The following is a 27526-nucleotide window of genomic DNA, read 5'->3' as shown; positions in this document are numbered from 1 at the left end:
TTTAAGTATTCACCGGAAGTGCAAAAGAAGTTCCAAATCTATGTACGCAATCTGTAGATTGAGTTTACAAAAAATGTTCTTTAAAACTGAACAACCCATAGAGGAAGACGTACATCCGGTTCAGGAATTTAACCCGCTTTAGCCGTGCAAGAGAGAGATAGAGATAGGACAGCACGTTCCAGGAAATCAAATTTTCCGGAAAAAATATTTTAGTAATAAATTTTCCTTAAAAGTCTCTTAGACGATAGATCAAAACTCTCTCTGGACAACAAAAGACTGATTTATACTTCTATTTTGAAACCCATCTGGGCGTATGGAATAGAGCTGTGGGGTTCAAACAAATGCTCCAATCTCCGAAAGGATTCAATCTTTACAATCTAAAATACTTCGAACTATTGTACACGCTCCTTTTTATGTCTCCCAATCTGGACTATACACACTGTGACCTTAACATTCCTTTCATCGTACAAGTCGCTGTAAACACGATACAGAAAACTCCACTTCAGCCTGCAATCTCATATAAATCCTCTACCTCAAAAATCTCTGCTTCAAGAACTCTTCCTGATAACCCGGACAATAAGTCTTAATAGACAGTGATCTCCTTTCAAGTGAAGAGAGAGTGGACTAACCATATAATGTTTTGGAGTGTTATCACTGGGGTAACTTCTCCACTCGTTACCTTATCATTTATTACTCTATTGTATCATTGTTACTCTAACGCGCTGATTGGAGCACAATAAACGCCAAAAAAATAAATAAATAAATAAATAAACTTTGAATTTACATGTCTATAATGACTTTATGAAATTTAAATATAATCGTAGCCAGCCTTCGGGAAAATCTCAAAATACTGGCACTTCCGGCCAGCCAGTTTTCTTTTAATTTAGAAAATTTAGTTTCCCATTTGATTTTAATTATTGGTAAATACGTGGTAAGACGATACAATAAATAGTAGTTAGTAGTAGCACTTTAGAGGAAGGCCTAACCTATTTCCTCTCTCTCTCTCTCTCTCTCTTAATCGAATTTTCCTGGATGATGTTTAGAAGAAAAGCTTTGTTATTACATTTCCTTAATGTAGTGGGAATTGGTCTTCCTTCTTCTTCGTCTTCTTAATCATTCCTCGTTTACCTTTCACTGTCGAGGTGTCTTCACTAAAACTTCCCAACTATCCCTATCCTCCAGAGAAAATTTCTATTTCTTCTCCAATCCAAGTTCCTCTTTCTGGAAATCCTCTCTCACTATCCTTTCCCTTTTTGTGCGGGGTCTGCCCCTGCGCTTCTTTGACCCTCATAACAAAGTCTTGCTATACGGCTTGTGTCCATCCTCATAATGGGCCCACAAACCATCTTAGCCTGGTGTTCTCTCAGCAGCTCTTCCACCGGCCTGATCTGTCGAGATTAGACCTTATAGTAGAATTTCTTATTCTATCTCTCCTCGTCATTCCCTCTATTTTTCGGAGGAAACGCATTTCGGCTGCCTGTACCTGACTGCTGTGTTTGGAAGTTAGAGCCCACGATTCGCTGCCGTAGGTTAATATTGAGAGATAGGAATTTTTAAAAACCGTTATTTTCGTGCCCCCCTTCGTTACTTCCATTTTAGTAATAAATGGAAATTGTTCTTTCTTTCGCTGAAAAAGAGAGGAAGACTGTTGGTACGTAAATCTGTCTGTTCTTGTAACTCAGAAAAATCTATTATGGGACTTAAAATTGTGAAATGGCTAACGCAACAGTTCAGCAATGAATCCGTTGCTGGAAATATCCAGATAGTATTCTGGTTTTTGATATTTACTGGCTTTGCCACTCCACCCCCCCCCCCCCCCCCACGAGGGAACCTCTCGCCATGATTGATCACGGCCATGACTGCTCTAACTGCCGGCTACGCCCAGTCTATCCCAGCTTCCACTAAGCTCTCAGCTTGTAACTTAATCAGATTTGATTGACTGAACTGGATGCCCGCCGGGTGGTCAATAAACACTACAGATGGATGGATATGGATCAACTGCAGTTCCAGTGGCGGCTAACCCCCCTCTCGCCAAGTTCAGCGCACTCTCCAACGCCATATTGTCTCCTGTTCACGTCACATATATCCGATGACGTGTACAATTCATAAGCAGGATTACTATATTCAGCAACTACTTTACAGAAATTAGAATTGAAATATCGTATCAGAAATGTTAGTCGAAACCATCAATAGTAACGTGAAAATTTTACACGAACACTACAATCAATCCTAAAGTTAAAACTAGAGAACAGCCAATGATTATCAATTATCATATTGTGCGATATTATTGGCTAAAGCATACCAGCTCCAAACAATAGAAATCCCATTGTTCCGGGTACATTATTGTACGTACTCCTAAATGAGACAGGATTATTTTCAGTATTTGTTTCAGCTATTGTGCAAAGCTTTAAGTCCGCCCAGCATAAATGTTCAGTTTAAGCTGAGCTTCATTGTTTTGTAGTTTCACCGGAAATGTGTGTTTCAAAGGCCCATTTTCCCGCCTATTTTTATTTTGGAAATTAACAAATTTATACTGAGTGTTTGTATTAGGCACTTCCGGTTGAACTGATTTTATTCAAATTTATAAAGTAAAATAATTGCCTATTTTTTCAGGCGGAGCTTAACGTCCAACTACCAATTAGGTGTCGTGAACGGAGGCGACTAACAAACATACTTCGCTGTAAATTTCTCATATTAACCATTGGAAATATAGACTAGTACCGCAATACACCTTAGCTTTGCGGGTCTAGCCTATAACCGCCTAACATACTGTACTATAAATTTCTCATCTTACATTAGGAAATCAAATTGTGGTCACAATATTAGAAGAGCTGTTTCCGCTTATTGTCCGGAAAGCTGTGAATCTCAGGTGGTTCAAGGCGTGACTTGATTTTTGTTGGGCTGGGCTTTATGCTCCTGTTGTCGGTTTTCTCTTTTAAGCCACTACCTGGGACCTAGAGGAACTTTGGATAAAGTAGAGTTTGGTCCGGACGAACAATAAATCTTATATTTCCTAATACTCCGTAATAGCATTTAAAAAGATTGGAATTTCTTGTATGTGCAAGTGGAATCACAATATGTTAGTTCTCACTTACTTCATGACCGCAACAGAAGAGTGGGGGAAGCTTAAACTTTCTCAGGGAGGTTGGTTGCTAATCAATGAAATGGTTTAGTTCAGCGAAGCTCTACTGTAAACCCTTTTAAACTTTACTGGCTTCTATTGGCCGAGCCAAGTATGGTGGAGCTTTTCAAAAGGTCAGAAAGCTCTTAGCTAATATTAGTGTGACCAGACATGTGCCAATGGGACTTAACTATGCTTGATGAACTTTATAACTTATTGATGTTTTCTAACTTTGCCCAATATACTGGTATCGACTACAAGTACCAGCGAATTGAACACTTTCCTCCAAACTGGGTGTGTGTGTGTGTGTTTAAAGTATCTGTGATAACTTTCTACTGTTTTCGTTAACTTTGCCCTGAATTATCTGCAGAGGATGAACCACCCACGCGACCTTCCCTCGCTTCAATAAATTATTATAAATAGAAACGTAACAGTTCACTACATCAGGAAGGCAGCAATTTGCTACTCCTTAAAATTAGTGCTTAGTGCTTAATGCTTTGCTGGAGGCCACCAGCAAACATACTTTACTATAAATTTCTCATATTAACCATTGGGAATATAGACTAGTACCGCAATACATCTTAGCTTTGCGGGTCTAGTCTCTTAACCGTTCGGCTACCGTGGCGCTCTTACTCCTTAATCAAATCTATTTTTTCATATTATAACATTTCTCTTGACCCAATAAACTATTTAAGGTTAATAAATTATTATAGATGCAAATCTGATCTTCAGACTAACCAGCTTCATGAAGACATCAAGGAATGTTGATAATAACGCTGATTTTAACGGGTCTTAACGAGCTTTTTTTCTCATCCATTATTGGTTTTTGATTCATCAGCTTGCCATAGCATTCTTCATAGAGAATTTGACTTCCAGCATTTTTGACATCATTAACAGTAATGGCAGTCTGGGAGGTTTGATAATCGTAAAGTTGGAGTTTTATCTTAAACGAGAAAGGGCACTAATTTAACTTACAACTATGAATTACCTATTTCATTTGCACTAGGGAGCCATAGTTGTTAATTAGAATATTCATAAACATGGCATCCTGATCACCTAATGTACAATAACAGCCTCAATTTAATTGTAGCCTCCTACTTAGGCTTCTTTAAAATGAATTTGTACTATTTGTGCCACGAATCTTCTCCCGTTTCTCCTAAACACATTTTGAACAGTTCTTACATTTATTTGAAATTAGTTACCACAAATTTAAATTACTTTGAAATATGAAATCTATCGAAATTATTATTAAATTAGAAACAAATCAACTGTATCCTCGTAGCGGTTAAACAGGAAATGATAGCCAACAGATTTTTCGGCGGAGGGGAGGGTCTCCAGGCGTCTAATGACTTCCGGAGGGCATTCCAATTGGTTAAACACTAAATCCCATAGAAGTGCAATTAGTGGATGCTTTCTAAATATCATTTAGTATCTTGTCACCACCACCACCATTGTGGTTTCTGCGGCCATTTGGATATCTTTATATAGATACAGCTTCTTGGATGTCTCCTCTCTCTTTTTTTTGCACGACTTGTCTTGATATATGGCCCTTTTGTTAGAGATCCATTTGTCACAAGAATTTAGACCGGTCGGTGTGCGTCTGTCTTAGGTAGTGTTCCGTAATATTGTTCCCCCCCCCCCAACCAACCATGGAACTCCAAATTCTATGAATCATTTCCAGTCTGGCTCGCCAAAACAAATTTTCAGTTTTCAGTACATACAAGATACATTTTAAAAATTTAGGGACAAACATTTTGGGAAATAAGATTTACGCCCTGTTGCAGTTACTTTTTCGTTGACCCAGAAATTCCATATTGTTTTCTTCTAGAGCGGAAGTGTAGCACCAACACTGCAGGGTCCCCTCCATAAATGGATTTGTTTTAATTGACCAGATAGAAACGGAACCCTACGTCATGAGACCATTCATTCCATTGTATCCCTGGATGATGAAACCTCTCAGCCCAGTTCTTTAGGGAAGTCCAAGAAAGGGCGACCTGGAGCCGGCATTCAAGGATCATTAATCCAAAGCCAAAGCCAAAGCCAAAGCCAATACAAGCCTAAAAATAAAATAAAAAAATAAATAATAATAATAATAATAATAATAATAATAATAATAATAATATTGGCTCCACCCTACCTTGCTGGGCGGTATGTGGAAGCCCGAAGGAACCGCGTGCCGACCCAGCTCGAGTGGCTAAAAGAAGAGGAAAGATTAAAACGATTAGGGGCGCTAATGACCTCAGCAGTCGATGCGCCAGAAAAAAAAAAATAATAATAAAAGAAAAGCTTTTAATTGCATGTTTATTCCTGTTCTGTCATAGAATTTCATCCATCATCAGAGATAGATTATAATCAGTTTGGTGCAGAGATTTCCGCTTCACTTACGTTGTTACCACCTCGCACTAAACTTGTTGACTCCAGCTTTTCATCAACATAAGTTGATGTGTCACTTTATTGATTATTTGTTAAAAGTATTTTTCTTTAATTTTCTTGAAAAAAGTTACGTTTCCCTTTTAAGCGGATATGCTCATTACAATAACATTGATCTATAACTTTAATTTGGACCTTTTCCTAGTAAAATGCTTCTTAAAGATGTTCTGGAGAGAGTAAAAGAGCCAGCTAGTGTAGTACCTCTGTAATTCGAAATCTCTTCATCAAACTTAATTAATCTACCTCTGGTGATGATTGAAAGTTCGATACCAGTCAGGAATACAAGAAACAAGCGCGCTACGACGGGACAAAATCAAAGATATTACCCAGCACAGAGGATCTAACCCTCATTATCAACTTTCAATAATTGCTTCTAGTCTAGAGCCTGAAATTAAATCCTGTACTGAAGGGGCACATTAGAGGCATGCTTTATAATTCCGCATAAAGCCGGCATACAATAACTTTGTTTCTTTGTGTTTGTTTTTTTCTGTGCAAGCGTATACGAGCAAATAGTTTCAAAATAGTTGTTTTCTAAGGCGCCACGATAGCCGAGCGGTTATAGGCTAGACCTGCAAAGCTAAGATGTATTGCGGTACTAGTCTATATTCTTCCCAATGGTTAATATGAGAAATTTATAGTAAAGTATGTTAGGCGGTTATAGGCTAGACCTGCAAAGCTAAGATGTATTGCGGTACTAGTCTATATTCTTCCCAACGGTTAATATGAGAAATTTATAGTAAAGTATGTTAGGCGGTTATAGGCTAGACCTGCAAAGCTAAGATGTATTGCGGTACTAGTCTATATTTCCAATGGTTAATATGAGAAATTTATAGTAAAGTATGTTAGGCGGTTATAGGCTAGACCCGGTAAAGCTAAGATGTATTGCGGTACTAGTCTATATTCTTCCCAATGGTTAATATGAGAAATTTATAGTAAAGTATGTTAGGCGGTTATAGGCTAGACCCGCAAAGCTAAGATGTATTGCGGTACTGGTCTATATTCCCAATGGTTAATATGAGAAATTTATAGTAAAGTATGTTAGGCGGTTATAGGCTAGACCCGCAAAGCTAAGATGTATTGCGGTACTAGTCTATATTCTTCCCAATGGTTAATATGAGAAATTTATAGTAAAGTATGTTAGGCGGTTATAGGCTAGACCTGCAAAGCTAAGATGTATTGCGGTACTGGTCTATATTCCCAATGGTTAATATGAGAAATTTATAGTAAAGTATGTTAGGCGGTTATAGGCTAGACCCGCAAAGCTAAGATGTATTGCGGTACTGGTCTATATTCCCAATGGTTAATATGAGAAATTTATAGTAAAGCATGTTAGGCGGTTATAGGCTAGACCCGCAAAGCTAAGATGTATTGCGGTACTAGTCTATATTCTTCCTAATGGTTAATATGAGAAATTTATAGTAAAGCATGTTAGGCGGTTATAGGCTAGACCTGCAAAGCTAAGATGTATTGCGGTACCAGTCTATATTCTTCCCAATGGTTAATATGAGAAATTTATAGTAAAGCATGTTAGGCGGTTATAGGCTAGACCCGCAAAGCTAAGATGTATTGCGGTACTAGTCTATCTTCCCAATGGTTAATATGAGAAATTTATAGTAAAGTATGTTAGGCGGTTATAGGCTAGACCTGCAAAGCTAAGGTGTATTGCGGTACTAGTCTATATTCCCAATGGTTAATATGAGAAATTTATAGTAAAGTACTTTTGCTAATCGCCTCCGCCCACGACCCCTAATTTGGGAGTTGGACGTAAAGCCTGCCTGAAAAAATAGGCAATTACTTTACTTTAGTTGTTTTCTAATTGGAAAACTCCAAATACTGAAAATTCGCTTCAGTAAATAATCACTTTTGGTTACTGCCAAAATTTTATTATCCAAAATGCAGAATGTTTCAGTTTAGGCAAATAAAAAAATTAACATCTTTTCATTAACTGCTACTTCCGGATGATAATTTTTTTGGCCTAAAACCTTACACTATAAGCGAACTTATTTGTAAAATAAAAACACCTTTTTTTCCGAACACAAGGAAAATCCGCACGACGGCACCAGCTCACAGGAAAACGAGAAATAGTTACTGAAAACTCTACTCTTTCCCCCCCTCCCATCTCGCTCAGTATTTCTAGTTGATCTGTTGATACCGAGATGGTTTAATTAACGCTATGAAGGTTAATGCGCACCTGTATTTCCATCTGACCACCAGCTTTCTGTCCAAAAAAACTTTACGCATTGCGGCAAAATCAATGGTGACAAAGTCTGTCCGTTCGATCCATTAATTAACTTCTATGGTGTGTATGTGTGTGAGTGTGTGATTACAAACTGACGGAAATACATACAAACATACTGTTACTACCCTTTCCCACAGTAGGCAAATAATTGCGATATAGTTCGCAGTAAAAGTAAGTCTGATAAAATAAAAACCTGTCATTATGGAACATTAGTAAAAAACCTCGAGTTTGTTCTAATCAATGTTCCACATCTTTGGCTCGGCAGCCATTTACTTTAGTAAATTACGCATAATTTCAGATAGCAACTTGATTGGCTCTTAGATTTACATCAGTAACCATATTTGGCCACGCAGGTTTGCAGTTTGTAATGCAAAAAAAAGAAAACTAAAACACTGATTTCCGCAAAAATGCGGAATCGAAAACGGAACTACCTTTATTGTTTTCATTCTCCTCCCCCCACACTCTCCCTCCTCCCAAGATGACCGTATGACGGTTTTTTTTCCCACCAATCGGGTTCAATATAAAAAATTTGCAGTAAACAAAAAAAAACATATCAACAGTGACACGTCATGTCCGTTACGTAACCTTTTTTGACCAAATCACCCCCACCCCCACCCCATAAAACATTTTCAATGTTTAAAAAAAAAGAAATAAATAAAAAAAAATTTAAAATTGGAATGAATTTGATATTAAAACGTACTGACATGGCAGGTGAGTTGCTACTGTCAGGGCTGCCAGTCTGTCCGACATTGGGAGTACAGGTATATGACAGGAATATGCATGCCTGAACTTGCTGGCATGTGTTAATGAAACACGTAATGGAATCCCCCCCTCCAGAATTCACTTTAAACCACTCTCTTAGTCATGCGCACTGCTAAAGTGCGTTTTAAATTTAAACTATTTGAGCACAATGATTGAAGCTTAAGTTCAGGGCAAATAGGTGGAAGAACTGATTACTTTACCTTTTTTGAATTTTGCTCTACTAACGCATCAAACAAAACTGCTAAATGCGAGATATGTTGATATGTTTGATAAAAGATTTTTATACAGATTTAAAAGAAAGCCTACGTGGTACAAAAGTCAAAATTGAAGCAGGAAGCTGTATTAAAAGCAAAAGGAATCGATGTTCATGCTAAAGATCGATATGCAAGGACTCCTTTACATTTGGCTACTGAATATAACAAAAAAAAAAAGCAATAGAAACTCTATTGAAGGCAAAAAAAATCGACATTCATGCTAAAGATCGATATGGAAGGACTTCTTTATCTTGTCACTAACAAAGTGGTTATCATGGCTCCTCTCTTTACCTAGCAAAGCCCAATTGTCTTAATTTGGGGGGGGGAGCCAATCCCAGAATACGCTAAATATGGGGAGGGGGCTTAGGGAACGTCATGAATTGCCGGCTCCCACCGCTCCTCCAATATGGTACATCAGTTTTTAGAGAAAAACCGTTGGAGCTCGTGTAAATGTTACGAAAAACAAGAAAAGGGAAATTCAGTGACGTAGTACTTCCGGTTGACTGATTTTTTTTACCCAAACCTTATCGTGGCGGAAGTGTTAGTAATTGAGTGAAATAATAACTTTCAACTTCCTGTGTTTTCCTGTTAGGGTGGCTACGAACAGACACACAGATCTTTCGTAATAACCACTTTTTTCAGACTAATCGATCCATTAAATGAAGATTTTCAGTGAAAAACTAATAAATCGATAACAATAACTCTTACTACAGTTGATTGAGACATACGTGCTACGTCACCTCTAATCTCCTCCAATGGGATACTGTGTTCAGCTATTGCGTATTTAAACACACAAAGTTTGTCCGTGTGTTCAATCAAAATCGATTCCAAAAAAAAAAAAAATCTGGCAATGTCATTGGTTACATAAAAGTTGAGCGAATAGGTTAATTTAGTTAAAACTAATTTTTTAATTAATATCTTTTCCACTGCCATCTGTATATAACTCCCCCTCTCTACCACAGAGGACTTCGCAAGTTGGAATTTGAGAGCTAGTTCCCGCCCCCTCTGAGCCGAGCCAGCCTGTCTGTCAGCTCCCTTTATCCCGTACTTTTTAATTTCTCACTAATGAACCGACTTCCGCCGGAAATAAAACAACATTTAATTACTGACGACAAAGTGTCTTTGCAATTATTATTTTTTTAACCGCTTTTTTTTTAATTTCAAATATTTTATTAAATTTACAAAGTATTTATTAATCTTTAAAAGAACTTGGCTTATCCTTCAGGACTCCCCTCTCTGACCTTTCGATTAAAAATACCCCCACCAATCTTTTTTTTTCATCCCCTCCCTATTTGAAAGGGTTTTTATCTCTTTCCTTTTTTTTAACTTCGCAGTCTCTTTTAACATAATATTTTTATTGCTTCAATAATTCACTGTTTCAATAAATAATAAACTGTTTTTATTACAGGAGAATAAAAGGGGAAAAAAGGCAAAAGGAAATTTATTCTATCCCTCTTTGCGCCCTTAAACCGACAGACTTTAACTCACCCTTAGATGATAAGTGACGTTTTTACTGTATATTGAAGTTTTAACCAATCAACTTCCAAGAAGGAGGAGCTAAACCAATAAGTTCTGTTTTCCTTTATTCATTTAACAAGATTATTGGTTATCTTTTAAAAGTTAAGATTAAGCCCGTTATTAAAGCCAACATATTTTCTTGGATTACAAAAAAAAACCACACCATTTTCACCGCTTCCACATTTTGGTGAAAATCCGCTGTTTTAGTTTTCATTTTAACGTCACTAACTACGACAGTGAGGGAGGGGTAGTTTTCCCTTTAAATAATCATCTGATTCAAACGAGTGGGTGACCTAAATATAACTCTATAAAGAAACAATAAATGGCTGTTACCCAAAAATCCGAATATGGTACAAATCCCAAAACGAAAAGTACCAAAATTTCGATTCTTTAACCTTTCAGCAAACGTAAATTGATGAAAAAGGAAGTTGTGTTCGTAATCTATTTTCATTTAATTCTATTTTGAACTTTTTAATCAAATGAATTACTTTTGATTAATTAAAAAGAATATGTGATAAATTTTAAATTAATGAATTTTGGTTCAAACCCGTGTCAGAGGTGACAAGCGTACTCATTTTGGGTGACACGCATCGACAGAGGCAAAAAATTATTATTTAATTTTAAATAATACTATAAAATTATGGTATTTATTGAGAGTAAGTATCTGGCAATCTTTCTTCAGATCAATGATCAGAAAGTTGGTCATTTGACAAATCTTTTTAAAGTAAAGTAATGCCTATTTATTCAGCAGGCGACTAACAAACATACTTTACTATAAATTTCTCATATTAACCATTGGGAATATAGACTAGTACCGCAATACATCTTAGCTTAGCGGGTCTAGCCTATAACCGCCTAACATACTTTACTATAAATTTCTCATATTAACCATTGGGAATATAGACTAGTACCGCAATACATCTTAGCTTTGCGGGTCTAGCCAATAACCGCCTAACATACTTTACTATAAAATTCTCATATTAACCATTGGGAATATAGACTAGTACCGCAATACATCTTAGCTTTGCGGGTCTAGCCTATAACCGCCTAACATACTTTATTATAAATTTCTCATATTAACCATTGGGAATATGGACTAGTACCGCAATACATCTTAGCTTTGCAGGTCTAGCCTATAACCGCCTAACATACTTTATTATAAATTTCTCATATTAACCATTGGGAATATAGACTAGTACCGCAATACATCTTAGCTTTGCGGGTCTAGCCTATAACCGCCTAACATACTTTACTATAAAATTCTCATATTAACCATTGGGAATATAGACTAGTACCGTAATACATCTTAGCTTTGCGGGTCTAGCCAATAACCGCCTAACATACTTTACTATAAAATTCTCATATTAACCATTGGGAATATAGACTAGTACCGCAATACATCTTAGCTTTGCGGGTCTAGCCCCTTAACCGCTCAGCTATCGTGGCGCCTCTATTTTTCTACTATGGTTGCAAATAGCCCCCCAAAAAATGATAAATATTTCTAATATGTGGACACGGCTCCCAGAGTTAACTCAAGGTTTTTTAAAATTTTGACACGCTGAACTAAAAAAAAAAAATTCGCCATGATTGGTTTAAAATCATTAAAATTTGTAAGTACAGCAAGTTATTATCAGTATACAGTTCATGGTAAATTCCAAGTGTACAACTGTCAGGCTGTCTGTTAAAGCAGGTGGTTCTCTAATTAACGTCAAGTTTATGAAGTAATTAGTTAATTAATTATATATTTTATTGTTGTATTCATAAACTTTAATGTTAGAACAAGAGTAAGAACATTTTGGGACCTGTCTTTGGGCTTACTGTTTTCTCTAACGAACAAACATACAAACCGGAAACATTCTGCACATAACAGAAACTCTGTTCCCTGAACTCGAACTTCCGGATAGCCGAATTTCTAAAAAATTTGATTTCTTGTTCATACTTCAATATAGGTGATGTCCTTAAATTACTCGGAAATGGTACTTCAATGGCAAGTCCAACTACTTCCTTCCCCCACCCCAAGAAAAGGGCTCATTGTAACCTTCAAAATCTTTTTAATAATACTTGTAGAACTTTTTTGTGAGCAATAAACATACCAAGTTTTAAGAAAATAAAAACTACAGCACATTCAATTTGCAATCAATAAAATAAAAAAACGTATTAACGATGTGTGGAAATGTTTTTCTTTTATAAAAAGACCAGCTGACTACCTTGCGCTGGAGTTAATTAGGAGCAGGCTGAGGGGAAATGCGCTGTTATTCCCTCTTCCTAATTTTATATTAACTCAGCAGAAAGAGAAGGGGAAACCATTTGCAACTACTTTCTGCTAATTTATTCACATTAAAAAAAAAAAGTAGGGATAGGGAAAAAAGGGCTAAATTCCATCAGTAATGTGGAAATACTAACACAGTACCAGTGCAAACACAATGAGCCCTAACCCAACACATTCTAGGGCAGAAAGATTCACTCATTGTGCACAGTCTATCCTCCTCCAGTACCTATGGTTTTTTTTCCCCAATGAGTTTTCTCACACTTTGGATGTTTAGCCCTTCAAAAACCTCCGCCCCTACCCCCTCCCGCCACAGTGCTGGAAAACCGAGTTCTAGTATGTTGGGTAAAGCCCTAAAATAATACTAGCCAACGTTGGGAAGTTTTTTAAAGTTGATAAACAGTTGCTACTACCAACAATTGGTTATTTTTTGGAGGGGTTTAGGTTGATTCTGTTTCCAACTGCTTCCATGAGTGGGTAGAAAATAAACCCAAATAGTTCTTAACAATTGGGTTCAACTTTATCTATATATATTTTTTAATCAGCAATGCTGAAGACTGTTGAGAGATATCCGCGAAATGTTCACTTTGCAAGAGAAATGAAGTAACGAGACAAAGTAGGCTGAAGTTGAGATTAAGGCTTTCGAAGTAAGCTTTCTTTTTTTTTCTTTCTTTTTTTTGAAGTAAGCATTCGACAGTGTACAGCTCAAAAAGTAAGCCTTACGATAGTTAGCTTTTCTTTGGCTTTTGTGTGTGTGAAGTGCTAGGCTAACCAACTTTTTTGGTCAATGTGGGTACGCCTGCATCGGGAAAAAGTCGAACACATCCAGCACTAGAAAAAGGTAATAAATACTTAGACTAAGTAGCGAACACATGGCGGCTGTTCTGAGAGATATCTCCCACTAGGGTCTCTTGCAGCTTCTCAGCGTCATATGATATGCGTCATACAAAGTTCATCCCAATAAACCTACGCTGGACAACGTAAACGGCAGGTCTTAACCCAAATCAGGAAGAATGCCTATTTCTAGGCCCTTAAGGCAGAAAAATCTTCTTTACTTCCGCTGGATGCAAAAGGGACCAATGAGTAAAATCCTGGAACTCGTAGACATTAATCAGATAGGCGCCATGGTAGCCGAGCGGTTAAGAGGCGAGACCTGTAAAGCTAATATGCATTGTGGTACTGGGTTCGATTCCCGGTCTTAGGCCTTGGATTTTATTTAAAAGTTCATAAGAGAAATTTATAGTAAAGTATGTTAGGCGGTTATAGGCTAGACCCGCAAAGCTAGGATGTATTGCAGTACTAGTCTATATTCCCAATGGTTAATATGAGATATTTATAGTAAAGTATGTTTGCTAGTCGCCTCCGTCCACGACACCTTATTGGTAGTTGGACGTAAAGCCCGCCTGAAAAAAAAATAGCCATTTACTTTACTTTACTTTAATCAGGACATTATTGAAGCTGGTACAATACAGCTTCTTCCGCCGTAGTATCTTAGAGAACTGAAGGGAGAAAAAAATTATCAATCCTCCTGAAATCACTTCATATTGAATATCGAGAATCTCTAGGAGAGCCACCTTTCTAGCTCTAGTATCTTCAATGAATCGATCAGCCACTGGGTTACTTTGCAAATTTGCACACATTATTATTGGCAATTTTAAAAGGAAATTCAAAACTACGCTACTCTATGCTAAGAAAATCAGGGGACTTAGTTGAAGGTAGTAGCGGAAACAATGGTTAAAGAAAAATTTTTGTGCAAAATCGTGAAAAGGCCAATGAAAAATCCCACTTCATATTAACCAAATTCACTTTCACCAAAAGTTATTGTCAAGTTAACTTTTCCTGTTATTTTGCACTCACATTTGACATCACCTTAATATTTTACTAGTTACTTAACAGCCAAAAAGAACATACAATTTTTCATTGAGGAAATTCTTAGTATAAAGAGAATTTTTAAACCACCTAATCCAATTTCCTGTTTGCTATTTTCAAACTTGGCGATAATATTATTCAAACATCCTCTTCCAGAAGCACAGGAAATGTATGCACGAATTAACTGTTTAAGTAAACCTCATACACAAAGTTACCTTCCATAGAATGCAGGAAACTTGCTTCAAGTCAATATTAATAGCATATACACAAACAAACTACTACGCCTTATCGTGTATGACGAATTAAAACTTTAGTCAGCAAATACTAAATAATAGACAATATTGTTTAAACTATTTAAATGTGCCAAAAATTAAACAATATAACCTTCTGCGAAACCTACCACTTCTGAAAAGAAATTTTTAAATTTTCAAAGATTCCCCCCCCCCAAAAAAAAACAATTTAATACAATATAACTTCCGGCTAACTGAATATAACCAAAAGTGACACGTAACCCAGTTTATTTGTTCTACTATTACTATATCTACTCAGATAATTACTCAATGGTGGATATTTTCCACTCAATAAATCTCAAAACACCCATTTCCGGCAATAAAACTTGCGTTTAAAATCAGATCATTAAATTTATAATAAATATAGAATTCTCAAATGCAATTTCCTGATCATATTTCGCTCACATCACTAAGACCAATTTTTTTTTACGATAAAAAAATGGAAATATTTTTTCCAGCAGTTTTATGGCCATCAATAAAAAGAAAAGCTGCTTAAAGTTCAGAGTTTTCCCAGGGTGCGTTTGTGTTCAAGATTAAATTAAAATTGAATTTTCTAAACTATTCTTATATATTGCTTTATAAAAACGCATTCAAAATTGTGATTCTAATTCAAACAGTATCATTTTCATGTCGTAACTCATCAAAGAAAAACAAAAAAGTTTAGATATTGGGAGAAGAAATATAAGCGGAAAAGCAAGTTAAAGATTTTGAACCTCAATTTCTTTTCCTCACAATTGTCAGATTTTTATGAAATTCTGCTCAATTATAGGGAACATCTATCTCTACAATCGAGCTAAATTTCATCTTTTTTGGATCAGTAGTATAGCCGTAACAGCAAGTTAAAATTTTGGTGTTATGCATCAGACTGAAATTTTGACCTTCAATTTCTCGCGTCATAATTGTCAGATTTTTATGAAATTCTGCTCAATTATAGGGAACGTCTATCTCTATTATCGAGCTAAATTTCATCTTTTTTGGATCAGTAGTATAGCCGTAACAGCAAGTTAAAATTTTGGTGTTATGCATCAGACTGAAATTTTGACCTTCAATTTCTCGCGTCATAATTGTCAGATTTTTATGAAATCCTGCTCAATTATAGGGAACATCTATCTCTATTATCGAGCTAAATTTCATCTTTTTTGGATCAGTAGTATAGCCGTAACAGCAAGTTAAAATTTTGGTGTTATGCATCAGACTGAAATTTTGACCTTCAATTTCTCGCGTCATAATTGTCAGATATTTATGAAATTCTGCTCAATTATAGGGAACATCTATCTCTATTATCGAGCTAAATTTCATCTTTTTTGGATCAGTAGTATAGCCGTAACAGCAAGTTAAAATTTTGGTGTTATGCATCAGACTGAAATTTTGACCTTCAATTTCTCGCGTCATAATTGTCAGATTTTTATGAAATTCTGCTCAATTATAGGGAACGTCTATCTCTGCAATCGAGCTAAATTTCATCTTTTTTGGATCAGTAGTATAGCCGTAACAGCAAGTTAAAGTATTGGTGTGTTGCATCTCGCTGAAATTAAGACCCTCAATTTCTCGTCTCAGCATTGTTCGATTTGTATTGAATTCTCTTTAATTAAACTCACAGCATTAATCGATAAAGTTTAAAGAAGAACAGGTGAATTTATGGTAGTTGTACAGGTGTTTAGAATTGAGACTGGTCAGGTGATATTAACCGGCGAACTGTTCCTGTCAGAAACTAGACAGGCCTCAGGTGTGTTCAGCCGCAGGTATTAGTGTAGTTAAGCAAACAATGGCGAAGTGTGTTTCGGTAGTGTTCTACTTGGGATGTCATAAAGCTAACTCTACCCTTTTAAACACATACAGAACCCCCGCCCCCCACCCCACTCCACAGTGTGTAGGGCCAAACAAAATCCTTGCTTCTTGGTTTAACCAATTAAAATCTACTTCCATATTAATAGGCTAACTTTTCGAAGGGTTAGTTGTAGAACATGCTTTTACATTAACTCCAATTAGTTCGCTATTTTATAAATAATTATTACTCGCTTAACGCGCTTAACTTTGCAGGAAATGAGTCATGAATAGGTAAGTAAGGTATAATTAAGTTTTTTGGCGCCGGACAGCCGATGGTATCCGACATACTCGTAGGTAAGTAATGCTCAAATAAATCTACTTCTTAAGGTTGCCTCTAATGGGATCACTCTACATGGGTGAAGGGTGGGGTCCTGTACAGGAAACGAAAATGAGACTTCCCTTAGTTCGAAATGAAACGCAGTAAAACAAATTATAGGGAACATCTATCTCTACAATCGAGCTAAAATTTCACCTTTTTCAAATAAAATTTTTACAGATCTCCCAAGTTTTAAGGCTTGTGAACTATACATCCAGTGCGATTCTAGATGAGGGGGGCCACCCTTCTACTGAGACTAGCGAGCAGCTAATCGTGTGCATGGTTCACATTTTAATCATCTGGGCTTGAGAATGAACAGGGAAGTTACTGGGAGCTCCTCGCAGGGGTAAAAAGGGAACGTGGGAATTGGTAATGACCGCGTGCTGCAGGAACACTAACATCACGGTTAACTTCATAATTTACGTGATTTGGTCTTGTAGACTTCCTGTATTATAATCATTCAATGTTCAATCCACATCTTTCATTTTTTATTCTCTTTGTTCAAAAAAACAAAAACGAAATTGTTTAAATATTTATCAGCTGAAAATTACTAGGTTAACTATGACGTTTGATTGACGTCGTAAGATTGAATTAGACGTTATTCAAAATGGCGGTATATCACGTCATACTAACTAGTGTTGTCTGTTCACTTGATGAGATTTTCATCTTTAATCACGTGCCTGCATCAAGTATAAAGCATGCAATTAATCCGAAAAGTAATTAATTTGGAAGACGTCTGCATAATGATCGTAATTTCACAATAAGAATTTTGTTTAACAAATTATTATTATTTTTTTTAATTCACTTCCTTTTTTTTTGCTACTTTTGGGAAGAAGGTTGGCCGGAAGTAGGTTCTCTCTCCTATTTCTTGCTCTCTGTTGTTTCCGTGCCAAGAAGAGGAAGCAGGATCCTAGTAATTAGAGAAGACAGGTTTTTTTTTTTTTCAGGGTGGAACGCTTGCTAGCTAATTTTGGACCGATGTGAGAAGTCTCTAGGACATCCTGTACAGGGCTAATTTTGATTTTTTTAAGTTTAGGTTTCTTTACTCCTTATATACAGCAGGATATATCTCAACATCCGAATACCATTCTTTCCACCTTTGCTGACGATACTGCAAATTTTATCTCCTCATTCCGATCTTCTTATCGCTACACGAACTCTACAAACACACATCAACCACTTACAGGACTGGCTTATCAAATGGCGAATCAAAACTAACGTTACGAAATCAAAAATATATAGTATTTACTCTAAGACGGAAAATCCTACCTCCCATCATCTTGAACCAAACTCCTGCACCAACTGTGGACAAAGTACGCTTCCTTGGACTGTACCTAGAAGCAAACGGTTGACATGGAACCGCTATACTAGACTGAAAAGTCAAGAAACTAACCAAAGCTGCAAAACTTCTTGTGAGACTATTTGACAAACGTTCGAAACTTAACCTACAAAACAAAAGACTCTTATACCTGTTGTTACTGCGACCTATTTGGTCATACGGCATCGAAGTATGGGGATCGTCTAAACGTTCCAATTCTTTACGCATTCAGACTACAATCAAAAATACTACTTAACGCTCCATTCTATATCGAAGTATGGGGATCGTCTAAACGTTCCAATCCCTTACGTATTCTGATTTTACAATCAAAAATACTACTTAACGCTCCATTCTATATTGAAGTATGGGGATCGTCTAAAAGTTCCAATTCTTTTCGCATTCAGACTTTACAATCAAAAATACTACTTAACGCTCCATTCTATATCGAAGTATGGGGATCGTCTAAACGTTCCAATCCCTTACGCATTCTGATTTTACAATCAAAAATACTACTTAACGCCCCATTCTATATTGAAGTATGGGGATCGTCTAAAAGTTCCAATTCTTTACGCATTCAGACTTTACAATCAAAAATACTACGAAAACTTCTTAACGGTTCATTCTATATTTCTAACCTCACCAACCCATAATGATCTCAAAATCCCTTTCATTAAAGATCTTGCTAAAACTCGTTTTATCAAATTTCATTCCTCTACAGCAGCTCATCCTATAACCCTCTAATCGAAAAACTATCTTCTTCTGCAATACCAGGGGCGATCCTCCAAGAAGATTGAAGAGAAGATGGCCACAGCGATCTACTGTCATCATAAGTGCATATTTATGTCCAAGATAATGGAGTGACACTGCTGGGTGCCTTCTTCAATCGGATATTTTCACGTGTTATTTTTTTAATCATGTACCACTTTTACTTGTTGCAGCTGTAAATTCATTAAAAGATTAAAGAAAAAAGTTAAGAAAGGAAAAGAGTTAAGTTTTATTTCCTGTGACGTACTTCTAAAACGAAAATCCGTCGTAATTCTTTTTTAAGTGGGGGAAAAAGATGTAAAAATGAAGGTATCTGATTGGCTTATTATCTATTGTTTTGTTTTTTGTTGAATTCGAGTTCATTTTAAGAAAAAAAGCAAAACAATCTTGCCTATTCTGGTTTGTACTCTGAGAAATGGACAACTAAAGAAGCTCAACAGAATATACCAAAGCTTTAGTTGATTGGTCCAGGTCCACTGGGAATAAGCTCGGATGTGTGGTCCGTCTCCTGTTAACAGGGGGGGGGCGCACAAATTGGAAAGCTGTGCTTGGCCGTTCGTTCTGAGAAAAGCGTTTGCTAGAGAGATAGATAGATGGTAAAGACAATCGAGTACACATACGCGCGCACAGAGTGTGCAAGGTCCGGAAGGAAGATGGTTTCCTGTCATACAGACGCGCGCACAAACAGGAGAAACCTGCAAGTAGGTATTATTATTCAGAGACAGGTTCCAGAGTTGGTTCTATTACGTCACTTTCCTGTCTGTGTTGTCTGCATTGAAAATTTACTGCACATAACTGAGAGAATTATTACGTAATTTTGAAGCGATATTTGTCACCTTTTGTGACAATATTTGCTGTAATTTACTGATATTATTAATTTTATTACAAAAATTTTGGTCTCTTTGTCAATGATAAACAAAAAAATTGTGGTACGAACACTCATTTGACTTTTACGTAGTCAAATTTTTTTTAAACAATTTTTCGTACTCGTAGCAACTCACTTCCGGTAGAGACGCAATTTAAAAAAAAAAACTTCAAAATTAATGAAAAATATTCCTTACTCTTTGTTCGCCTTGTAGATATTAAAATCGGTTAACGCTATCTCGATGATTTCCTGCGATCCAGCGATAAACGTGTATAGCAGGCAGTCGATGTTCGGTGGATATGGTTTTGGAAAATCTGGACTGGTGAAACGACCATACTCTTTGCCAAAGGTACTCGAATACACCAAGCATTCACAACCTGTAACATAGAAAATAATAATGGAAATTACAAATCAATTTAAAGGTTAATTAATATTAAGTATTTGTAAGCGGAGATCACAGGTTCGAATCCAGCTGATGGCTCTTAGTTTTTTTTTTTCTTTACCTTAGGAGCTGCTTACAGCTTTAGATAAAAACCTACGTTTATTCTGTAGAATCAGTCTATAGAGTGTTTGTCAAGTATACTGGCCAGAAGTTAGTAGCCTCTCTACTCGCGTTAAAGCCTCCTATAGGGGGTTCCAAGTCTTTTGTAAGATCCAAGATAAGGCACATGGTCTTGGTGGGATATTATGCAAAAAAAAAAAAAAAGAGGAGAGTAAGTATATTTCTCGTTTTAGGGTAAAGTCTGGTGTATTAATTATGGCAGTGTTAATCCTTAAGCGTCATTATTGCAGCAAGGAGGAGGTTGAAGAGTAAAAACTGGCACAGTATTGGTGGAGAGGATAATGGCGTCGTCAGCGCAGGTAACAGTGTGTCGGAATGAGTGTTTCTAGGTTAAATCTAGTGTGTACGCGGAGTAGAGAAGAAAAGCTAGGACATTTCCCAGCGGAACTTACAGGGCAGCATTTTTTTTTTTTTTTGAGGCTAACCTTCGCCCTTTGAGTCTGTTACCTTCGCTGACGACGCCATTATCCTCTCCACCAATACTGTGCCAGTTTTTGCTCTTCAACCCCTCCTTGCAGCAATAATGGTGCTTAAAGATTAACACTGCCAAAACTAAATAACAGCTGTTACAATGGTGTCCACAAAGCGATGAACCAGCTGCGTTTAATATAAAGTGAAACCAAAAATTGAAATAAAATAAGTAGAACAATTAAAAAAAAAAGAACTTAAACGTGAGATAAAATAATTATTATTAACAAAAAGAAAATTCCATAGAATTATATTTAATTATTATCATTTGGGTGTACGTAAAGGGAAAAGAAAACCTACCGAGGTGAGAGACAAAAGGTGGAAAATTGAAGAAAATGAACTTTTCATGTTTAAAAAAGAAGGAAGAGAAGAATACAAAGTGTAATAAATCACAATAGCTAATGATCGTTTCCACTTTTCTTGATAATAAAATGGAGGCTATCAAGGTAGCTTTTCCAACCCACCCACCTCTGCTACACCAAATTCACTGCCAGCTAAATTAATATAATACATTTATTTTTCTCCGTCCATTTTTCTTACTTAAAAGAATTTCTCACTGATCCAGAAGAAGGTCTTCTTCATTAAACAGTAACAAGGACATGAGAGCACAGTAAATTGATCAGAAGGGGGAGGGGAGAAGGAAGCTTCATTGTTAAGGAGGGCTTCCGATTTGACATCACCTTAATATCAGTTGAGGTTCTTTTATTTTTATTGATATGTACATTCGTTCATTGAGAATCGAACTCAAGGCCTTGAGCTGAGAAACTTGCCTTAAACCACTCACACCGTAAATAAGGTGATTTTCTCAAGCATTTAGACTTCGTATTTGTAATAAAAAGATAGGGGGGGGGGAACTAAGTGCGTGAACTGAAGAAGAAAAAGGCGTGTGGGTGTTCACCTTTTGTTTTTCCTGGAGTAAAGTAATTGCCTATTTTTCCAGGCGTGCCTTACGTCCAACTACCAATTAGGTGTCGTGGACGGAGGCGACTAGCAAACATACTTTACTGTAAATTTCTTTTATTAGCCATTGGGAATATAGACTAGTACCGCAATGCATCTTAGCTTTGCGGGTCTAGCCTATAACCGCCTGACATACTTTACTATAAATTACTCGTATTAACCATTGGGAATATAGACTAGTACCGCAATACATCTTAGCTTTGCGGGTCTAGCCTATAACCGCCTAACATACTTTACAATAAATTTCTCATATTAACCATTGGGAATATAGACTAGTACCGCAATACATCTTAGCTTTGCGGGTCTAGCCTATAACCGCCTAACATACTTTACAATAAATTTCTCATATAAACCATTGGGAATATAGACTAGTACCGCAATACATCTTAGCTTTGCGGGTCTAGCCTATAACCGCCTAACATACTTTACTGTAAATTTCTCATATAAACCATTGGGAATATAGACTAGTACCGCAATACATCTTAGCTTTGCGGGTCAAGCCTATAACCTCTCGGCTACCGTGGCGCCTTGTTTTTCCTGGATTAGTAGTCATTAGTAATATTATACAGGTGATGAGACTGCATAATTAGGTAGAAATGGCACCTACATACATACATTTCCGTAGCAAGAAATACAATTTTGAAAAATTGAACATTATTGCAGCAGTCTCTCCTCGCTCCCTCGGGTAGCGGGAGTAAATAAAACAGGATAAATAACCAGCAGGCTCTCTAAATAAAACCCCTCTGGGAAATAATACCAACTCTTACGAACAAAAAAAAACCACCCTCTTATTTTTCTATATTTACGTAAAAATAGCGGAAGTCTATGTAAACTGGGCGACATTACCACACACGGGCGCCCTTTTTAGACCAGGGGAAATTGAAAACTGAACATTTACTAACCAAGAAAATGGTGGATTTATTATTGAAAGCTATGATACTCTGGAGAAATCCGTTACAGGCGTTTTCCTCTGGTCCGATTGTAACGATTGTAAACAGGGAAGTAGTTTTTCTTTCTTTCTTTTTTAGTCTCTGGTGGTAGTCTTGGTGTTGTTGTTGTTTTTGTTTCCTTGGCGTGTGTGTGTGTGTAGGCCCTTTGGGTGCGAGTTAAAGGGCGGAAATGACAACGCTGTCCCTACGTCTCTGGCAGTAGGTCCCTTTGGAGGGCAATCCAGGTACGTTTCTTTTTTAATCCAATTATTTCTACTACTATGCCCAAAATGACAACTTTGGGTTTTGTCAGCAAGTTGAGGGGAAACAATTTAGTTTGTAATGCAGTCGATGAATTCTCGGTTCAGACATTTAGGACAAAATAAAAATAAAAAACATAAACGGACTTCGATTAAATTTTTGGTAACTCATTTATATATTTTATAGCATTATTAGTGGTTAGAATTGTTCACTGCACACCAAGCTTAGATGGTTCTTCAGGGAAGATAAGCATGCCTCTTTCCGGCATTCCCAAATACGAGGGTCGTTTGAAAAGTCCGTGCAAAGTCAGAGAGATAGCACTACTGGCGCGTATCGAGTTTATGATTAGCTAGTAGCATCTCTTGGAAGAAAACACACCAAGTTTCAGCCAGATCGGTCTATTTCTTTGTGTTTGGCATTCGTTTGAATCGAGGAAGTCGAGTGATTTTCAAAAAATGGACGAAAAAGAATTTCGTGTGTTGATTAAACACTACTTTATGAAAGGCAAAACGCCTCAGGAGACTAAAAGAGAAGCTTGATAAACATTATGGTGACTCTGCACCTTCGATTAGAACAGTTTATAAGTGGTTTCAAAATTTTCGGAGTGGCCATATGGGCACAAGTGACGCTGAACGTTCTGGACGCCCTGTTGAGGTTACTACTCCAGAAATCATTGATAAAATCCATGATATGGTGATGGATGACAGAAGAGTGAAGGTGCGTGAGATTGTTATCTCGAATGAACGGGTACATAATATTTTGCATCAACATTTGGACCATGACAAAGCTATCCGCAAGATGGGTGCCGCGATTGCTCACGCTTGACCAAAAACGAAATCGTGTGAAGTGTTGCAAGGACGGTTTGCAGCTGTTCCAGAAGAATCCGCAGGACTTTAAGCGTCGTTTCGTCACTGTGGATGAAACATGGATACATCACTACACTCCTGAGACCAAAGAACAATCTAAACAATGGGTTACCAAGGGGGAATCTGCGCCAAAAAAGGCGAAGACCGTTCCTTCGCCAGGCGAAGATTATGGCGACTGTCTTTTGGGATTCGCAAGGAATAATCCTCATCGACTATCTGGAAAAGGGTAAAACTATTACAGGTGCATATTATTCATCGTTATTGGACCGTTTGAAAATCGAGCTGCAAGAAAAACGCCCACGATTGGCCCACAAAAAAGTCCTTTTCCATCACGACAACGCACCAGCTCACACCTCAGCAGTTGTGGTCGCAAAATTAATGGAAATAGGGTTCCAACTCGTTTCACATCCCCCCTATTCTCCAGACTTGGCTCCCTCGGACTACTATTTGTTCCCCAATATGAAGAAATGGCTGGCGGGAAAAAGATTTTATTCAAACGAGGAGGTGATTGCAGAAACGAATGGCTATTTTTCAGACTTGGACAAATCCTATTATTCGGAAGAGATCAACAAACTAGAGCAGCGTTGGACGAAGTGTATAAGCCTAAAAGGAGACTATGTTGAAAAATGAAAAAGGTTTACCCCAAAAAATTAAGTAGTTTTTATTTTTGCACGGACTTTTCAAACGACCCTCGTACGCAGCAAAATTGAAATTGAAAACGCCAGATTTTTTACGAATTCTGGTAATCTCCAAACATATACGAATATATTCCCATCCGGTAAAAACCTAATTTGGACCATAAAAGGAATTACATAATATTCCAATCAAATACTCGTACAATACCAGGAATTTATTAAAATTTTGAATTTATTCGTACAATTAAATTCTATACTTCCGCTTTTGGCGACATATTACTACAAATTCATCCGAGAGATCATTTAACCAATCAAAACTAAGGGCTGTGTATATTATTTCCTATTTTAATTGGATTTACCTTTCACTAATTGGAAATATCAAACCGTTTTGAATAAAGTTTAATTCTGCTAAATCTCTTTCCTTTGAATGTACGAGTCGTAGAAGCACTGCCACAATGATTTCATTGAAATTTTTGGATTTTGTTTATTAATCAAATTAACTCAATGAATTTGGTAACTTATGGAATTTCAAAATTTCCCAAGAAAAAGTGGCTTATCTTTGTTTTAAATTTGAACATTTTAATAATTAGAACTCCGGAAAAACAAAATACATGACAGCTGATTCTCGTAGAAATGGTGTGCCTTTCGAGGCAATGGACTGCTTCTTCGAAAAAAGTAGATAGTAAACGAAATAAGAAGTAATAGATCGAAGAGAACTTGTTATGGGACTGCAAAAGCGTTTCAAAAAGAAAATACACGATAAAAGTTCAAAGATATAGCTTGTATAAGACGTAATAGCCACCAGATCAGAATGCTGGTTGATAAGTAAAGAAAAAAGATGAAAATAAATTAAATATATTTGAATGGAAAAAGTACAGACGAGAATTTTCAGACCACGTGGAGAAAGGAGCCTAAGGAATGTAGGAGCCACAGGGAGGAAGGAGCCACAGGAATGTAGGAGCCACAGGGAGGAAGGAGCCACAGGAATGTAGGAGCCACAGGGAGGAAGGAGCCACAGGAATGTAGGAGCCATAGGCAGGAAGGAGCCACAGGAATGTAGGAGCCATAGAGAGGAAGGAGCCACAGGAATGTAGGAGCCACAGGGAGGAAGGAGCCACAGGAATGTAGGAGCCATAGGGAGGAAGGAGCCACAGCAATGTAGGAGCCATAGAGAGGAAGGAGCCACAGGAATGTAGGAGCCATAGGGAGGAAGGAGCCACAGGAATAAGAAGTAATAGATCGAAGAGAACTTGTTATGGGACTGCAAAAGCGTTTCAAAAAGAAAATACACGATAAAAGTTCAAAGATATAGCTTGTATAAGACGTAATATTAAGCCACCAGATCAGAATGCTGGTTGATAGGAGTAGTTGAATGTAGGAGCCACAGGGAGGAAGGAGCCACAGGAATGTAGGAGCCATAGGCAGGAAGGAGCCACAGGAATGTAGGAGCCATAGGCAGGAAGGAGCCACAGGAATGTAGGAGCCATAGAGAGGAAGGAGCCACGTGAAGGAGGAGCACATGGAAAATCCGTAGGATACTCTACGGGCTATTTGGAAAAATGACTTTAAATGAGATTTCAGAGGAAAGTTTAACCCCCCCACCATTGTCAAACTGTATTTTCCCAGGAAAATCTTTCAAATAAAAGTTCTACGAGTTTCCAAACAATATATCAAGTATAAAGAAAGTCTCTGTTGCCGGAAAATTGATGCAGAAAACTGCGCTGATGTTTTCCACGAATTACCGGATACTAAGCATCAAAACGGAACCCATTGCCATTTTCCGCTCACACATGCGGAGACAAATTTGTGAAAAAACCACTGGTTTTTCTTTCTTAGAACACCAGGAGACCTCAAAATTGATATTCACGGAGGAAAATCAGCATCATCACAAAAGATCTTAGTAGAGTATTAAGTAAAAGTGAAAATGGTGTAACTTTTATATGAATAATTTTCATAAAGAAAAATTCATTTTCTTTTTGAAATGGAAATAAATTACCAGAATCTGCGCCATAATGCCTGTTTTTTTTTTTTCCAGCTTAGAACTAAGCGGAAACTGCCTTCATCTTTTGATACTCGCACCGTCTAACATCTACTCGCTTCTCCTGTATAAAATGTTGGTGGGGGAGAAAAAAAGAGTTCTGGTTTGGTGTGGTGCTTTGATGGATCGAATAAAGCCGAATATCCGAGCGGTAAATGAAAGGGAGGGAAACCCCAGCCCCCCTCTCCACATACAGGGGGAGACTCAATCTATCATTTGGGTTCACACAGTAGCTAATAAACTGATTCGTGTTTGATACAGCCAATCATGATGAATGATGTAAACAGAACATAAAAGCAACTGTGTATCCGGTCCGTTCGCTCACTCTTTTCCAATTTAATGATTCAATCAAATTCAATTTTCTTTTTCCCAAAATTAACAATAATTAAACCAAATCTGGTGTGAACCAGCTCACGGGAAATTCTCTTTTCTCTGTCGGCATATCACTTACGTCATTGACAGATCAATGACGTTCTAACCATTACGTTTTTTTTTTATATTACAAATTTTGAACATATTTCCGGTTGTACGATTTTGTTCGTTGAGTTACAGCCGGATGTCCTGGTGAAACGCAAACAAAATACAAACTTTCAGCTCCTGGTAATTTTTCGTATTTAGGGTTTCCGGCAACACATTTAGCCCTCCAAAAGATTTGACTGTAGATTACCCCCCCCCCCCAAAAAATGGCACTTTAGATCGAATTTTCCGAGCAAAATATTTCCCCCCTCAAAAAAAGGCAATTAACTAGAAAATACTGTAAGTTCCGGTCAGATTAGAAATTTAGTTCCTTATTTTAATCTTCAATAATATTATAAAGATGGTAAGATAGTGAAATTTACGCAAATGGCACTTGAAGTAAAGCCTGGCCACTTCCTGGGGAAAACGTTTCTAATAAAAGTTGTAGATCAAGATATGGAATTAGTACGCAACGTTCAAAGATAATCGAAAAACTGAAAGTTCCAGTCAG

At 37.1% G+C, this 27526-nt stretch overlaps 1 protein-coding gene across 3 annotated transcripts in view; it reads right to left on the bottom strand.

Annotated features, from left to right (window-relative positions):
- The window catches only part of LOC141454897 (suppressor of lurcher protein 1-like), a 434339-nt gene that overhangs the window by 226761 nt on the left and 180052 nt on the right, over window positions 1-27526 (bottom strand). For all 3 annotated transcript variants that reach the window (XM_074129590.1, XM_074129592.1, XM_074129591.1), the window contains exon 3: window positions 20037-20217. In XM_074129590.1, coding sequence (XP_073985691.1) covers window positions 20037-20217 — 181 coding nt within the window. The remainder of the gene's footprint in view (window positions 1-20036; window positions 20218-27526) is intronic.

Source organism: Rhodnius prolixus, unplaced genomic scaffold (genome assembly GCF_049639745.1).
Source record: "Rhodnius prolixus isolate KJV_2025 unplaced genomic scaffold, Rpr scaffold_15, whole genome shotgun sequence".
Taxonomy (NCBI): domain Eukaryota; kingdom Metazoa; phylum Arthropoda; class Insecta; order Hemiptera; family Reduviidae; genus Rhodnius; species Rhodnius prolixus.
The sequence above is the reverse complement of the archived record's forward strand: the minus strand, read 5'-3'. Positions and strand labels throughout refer to the sequence as shown.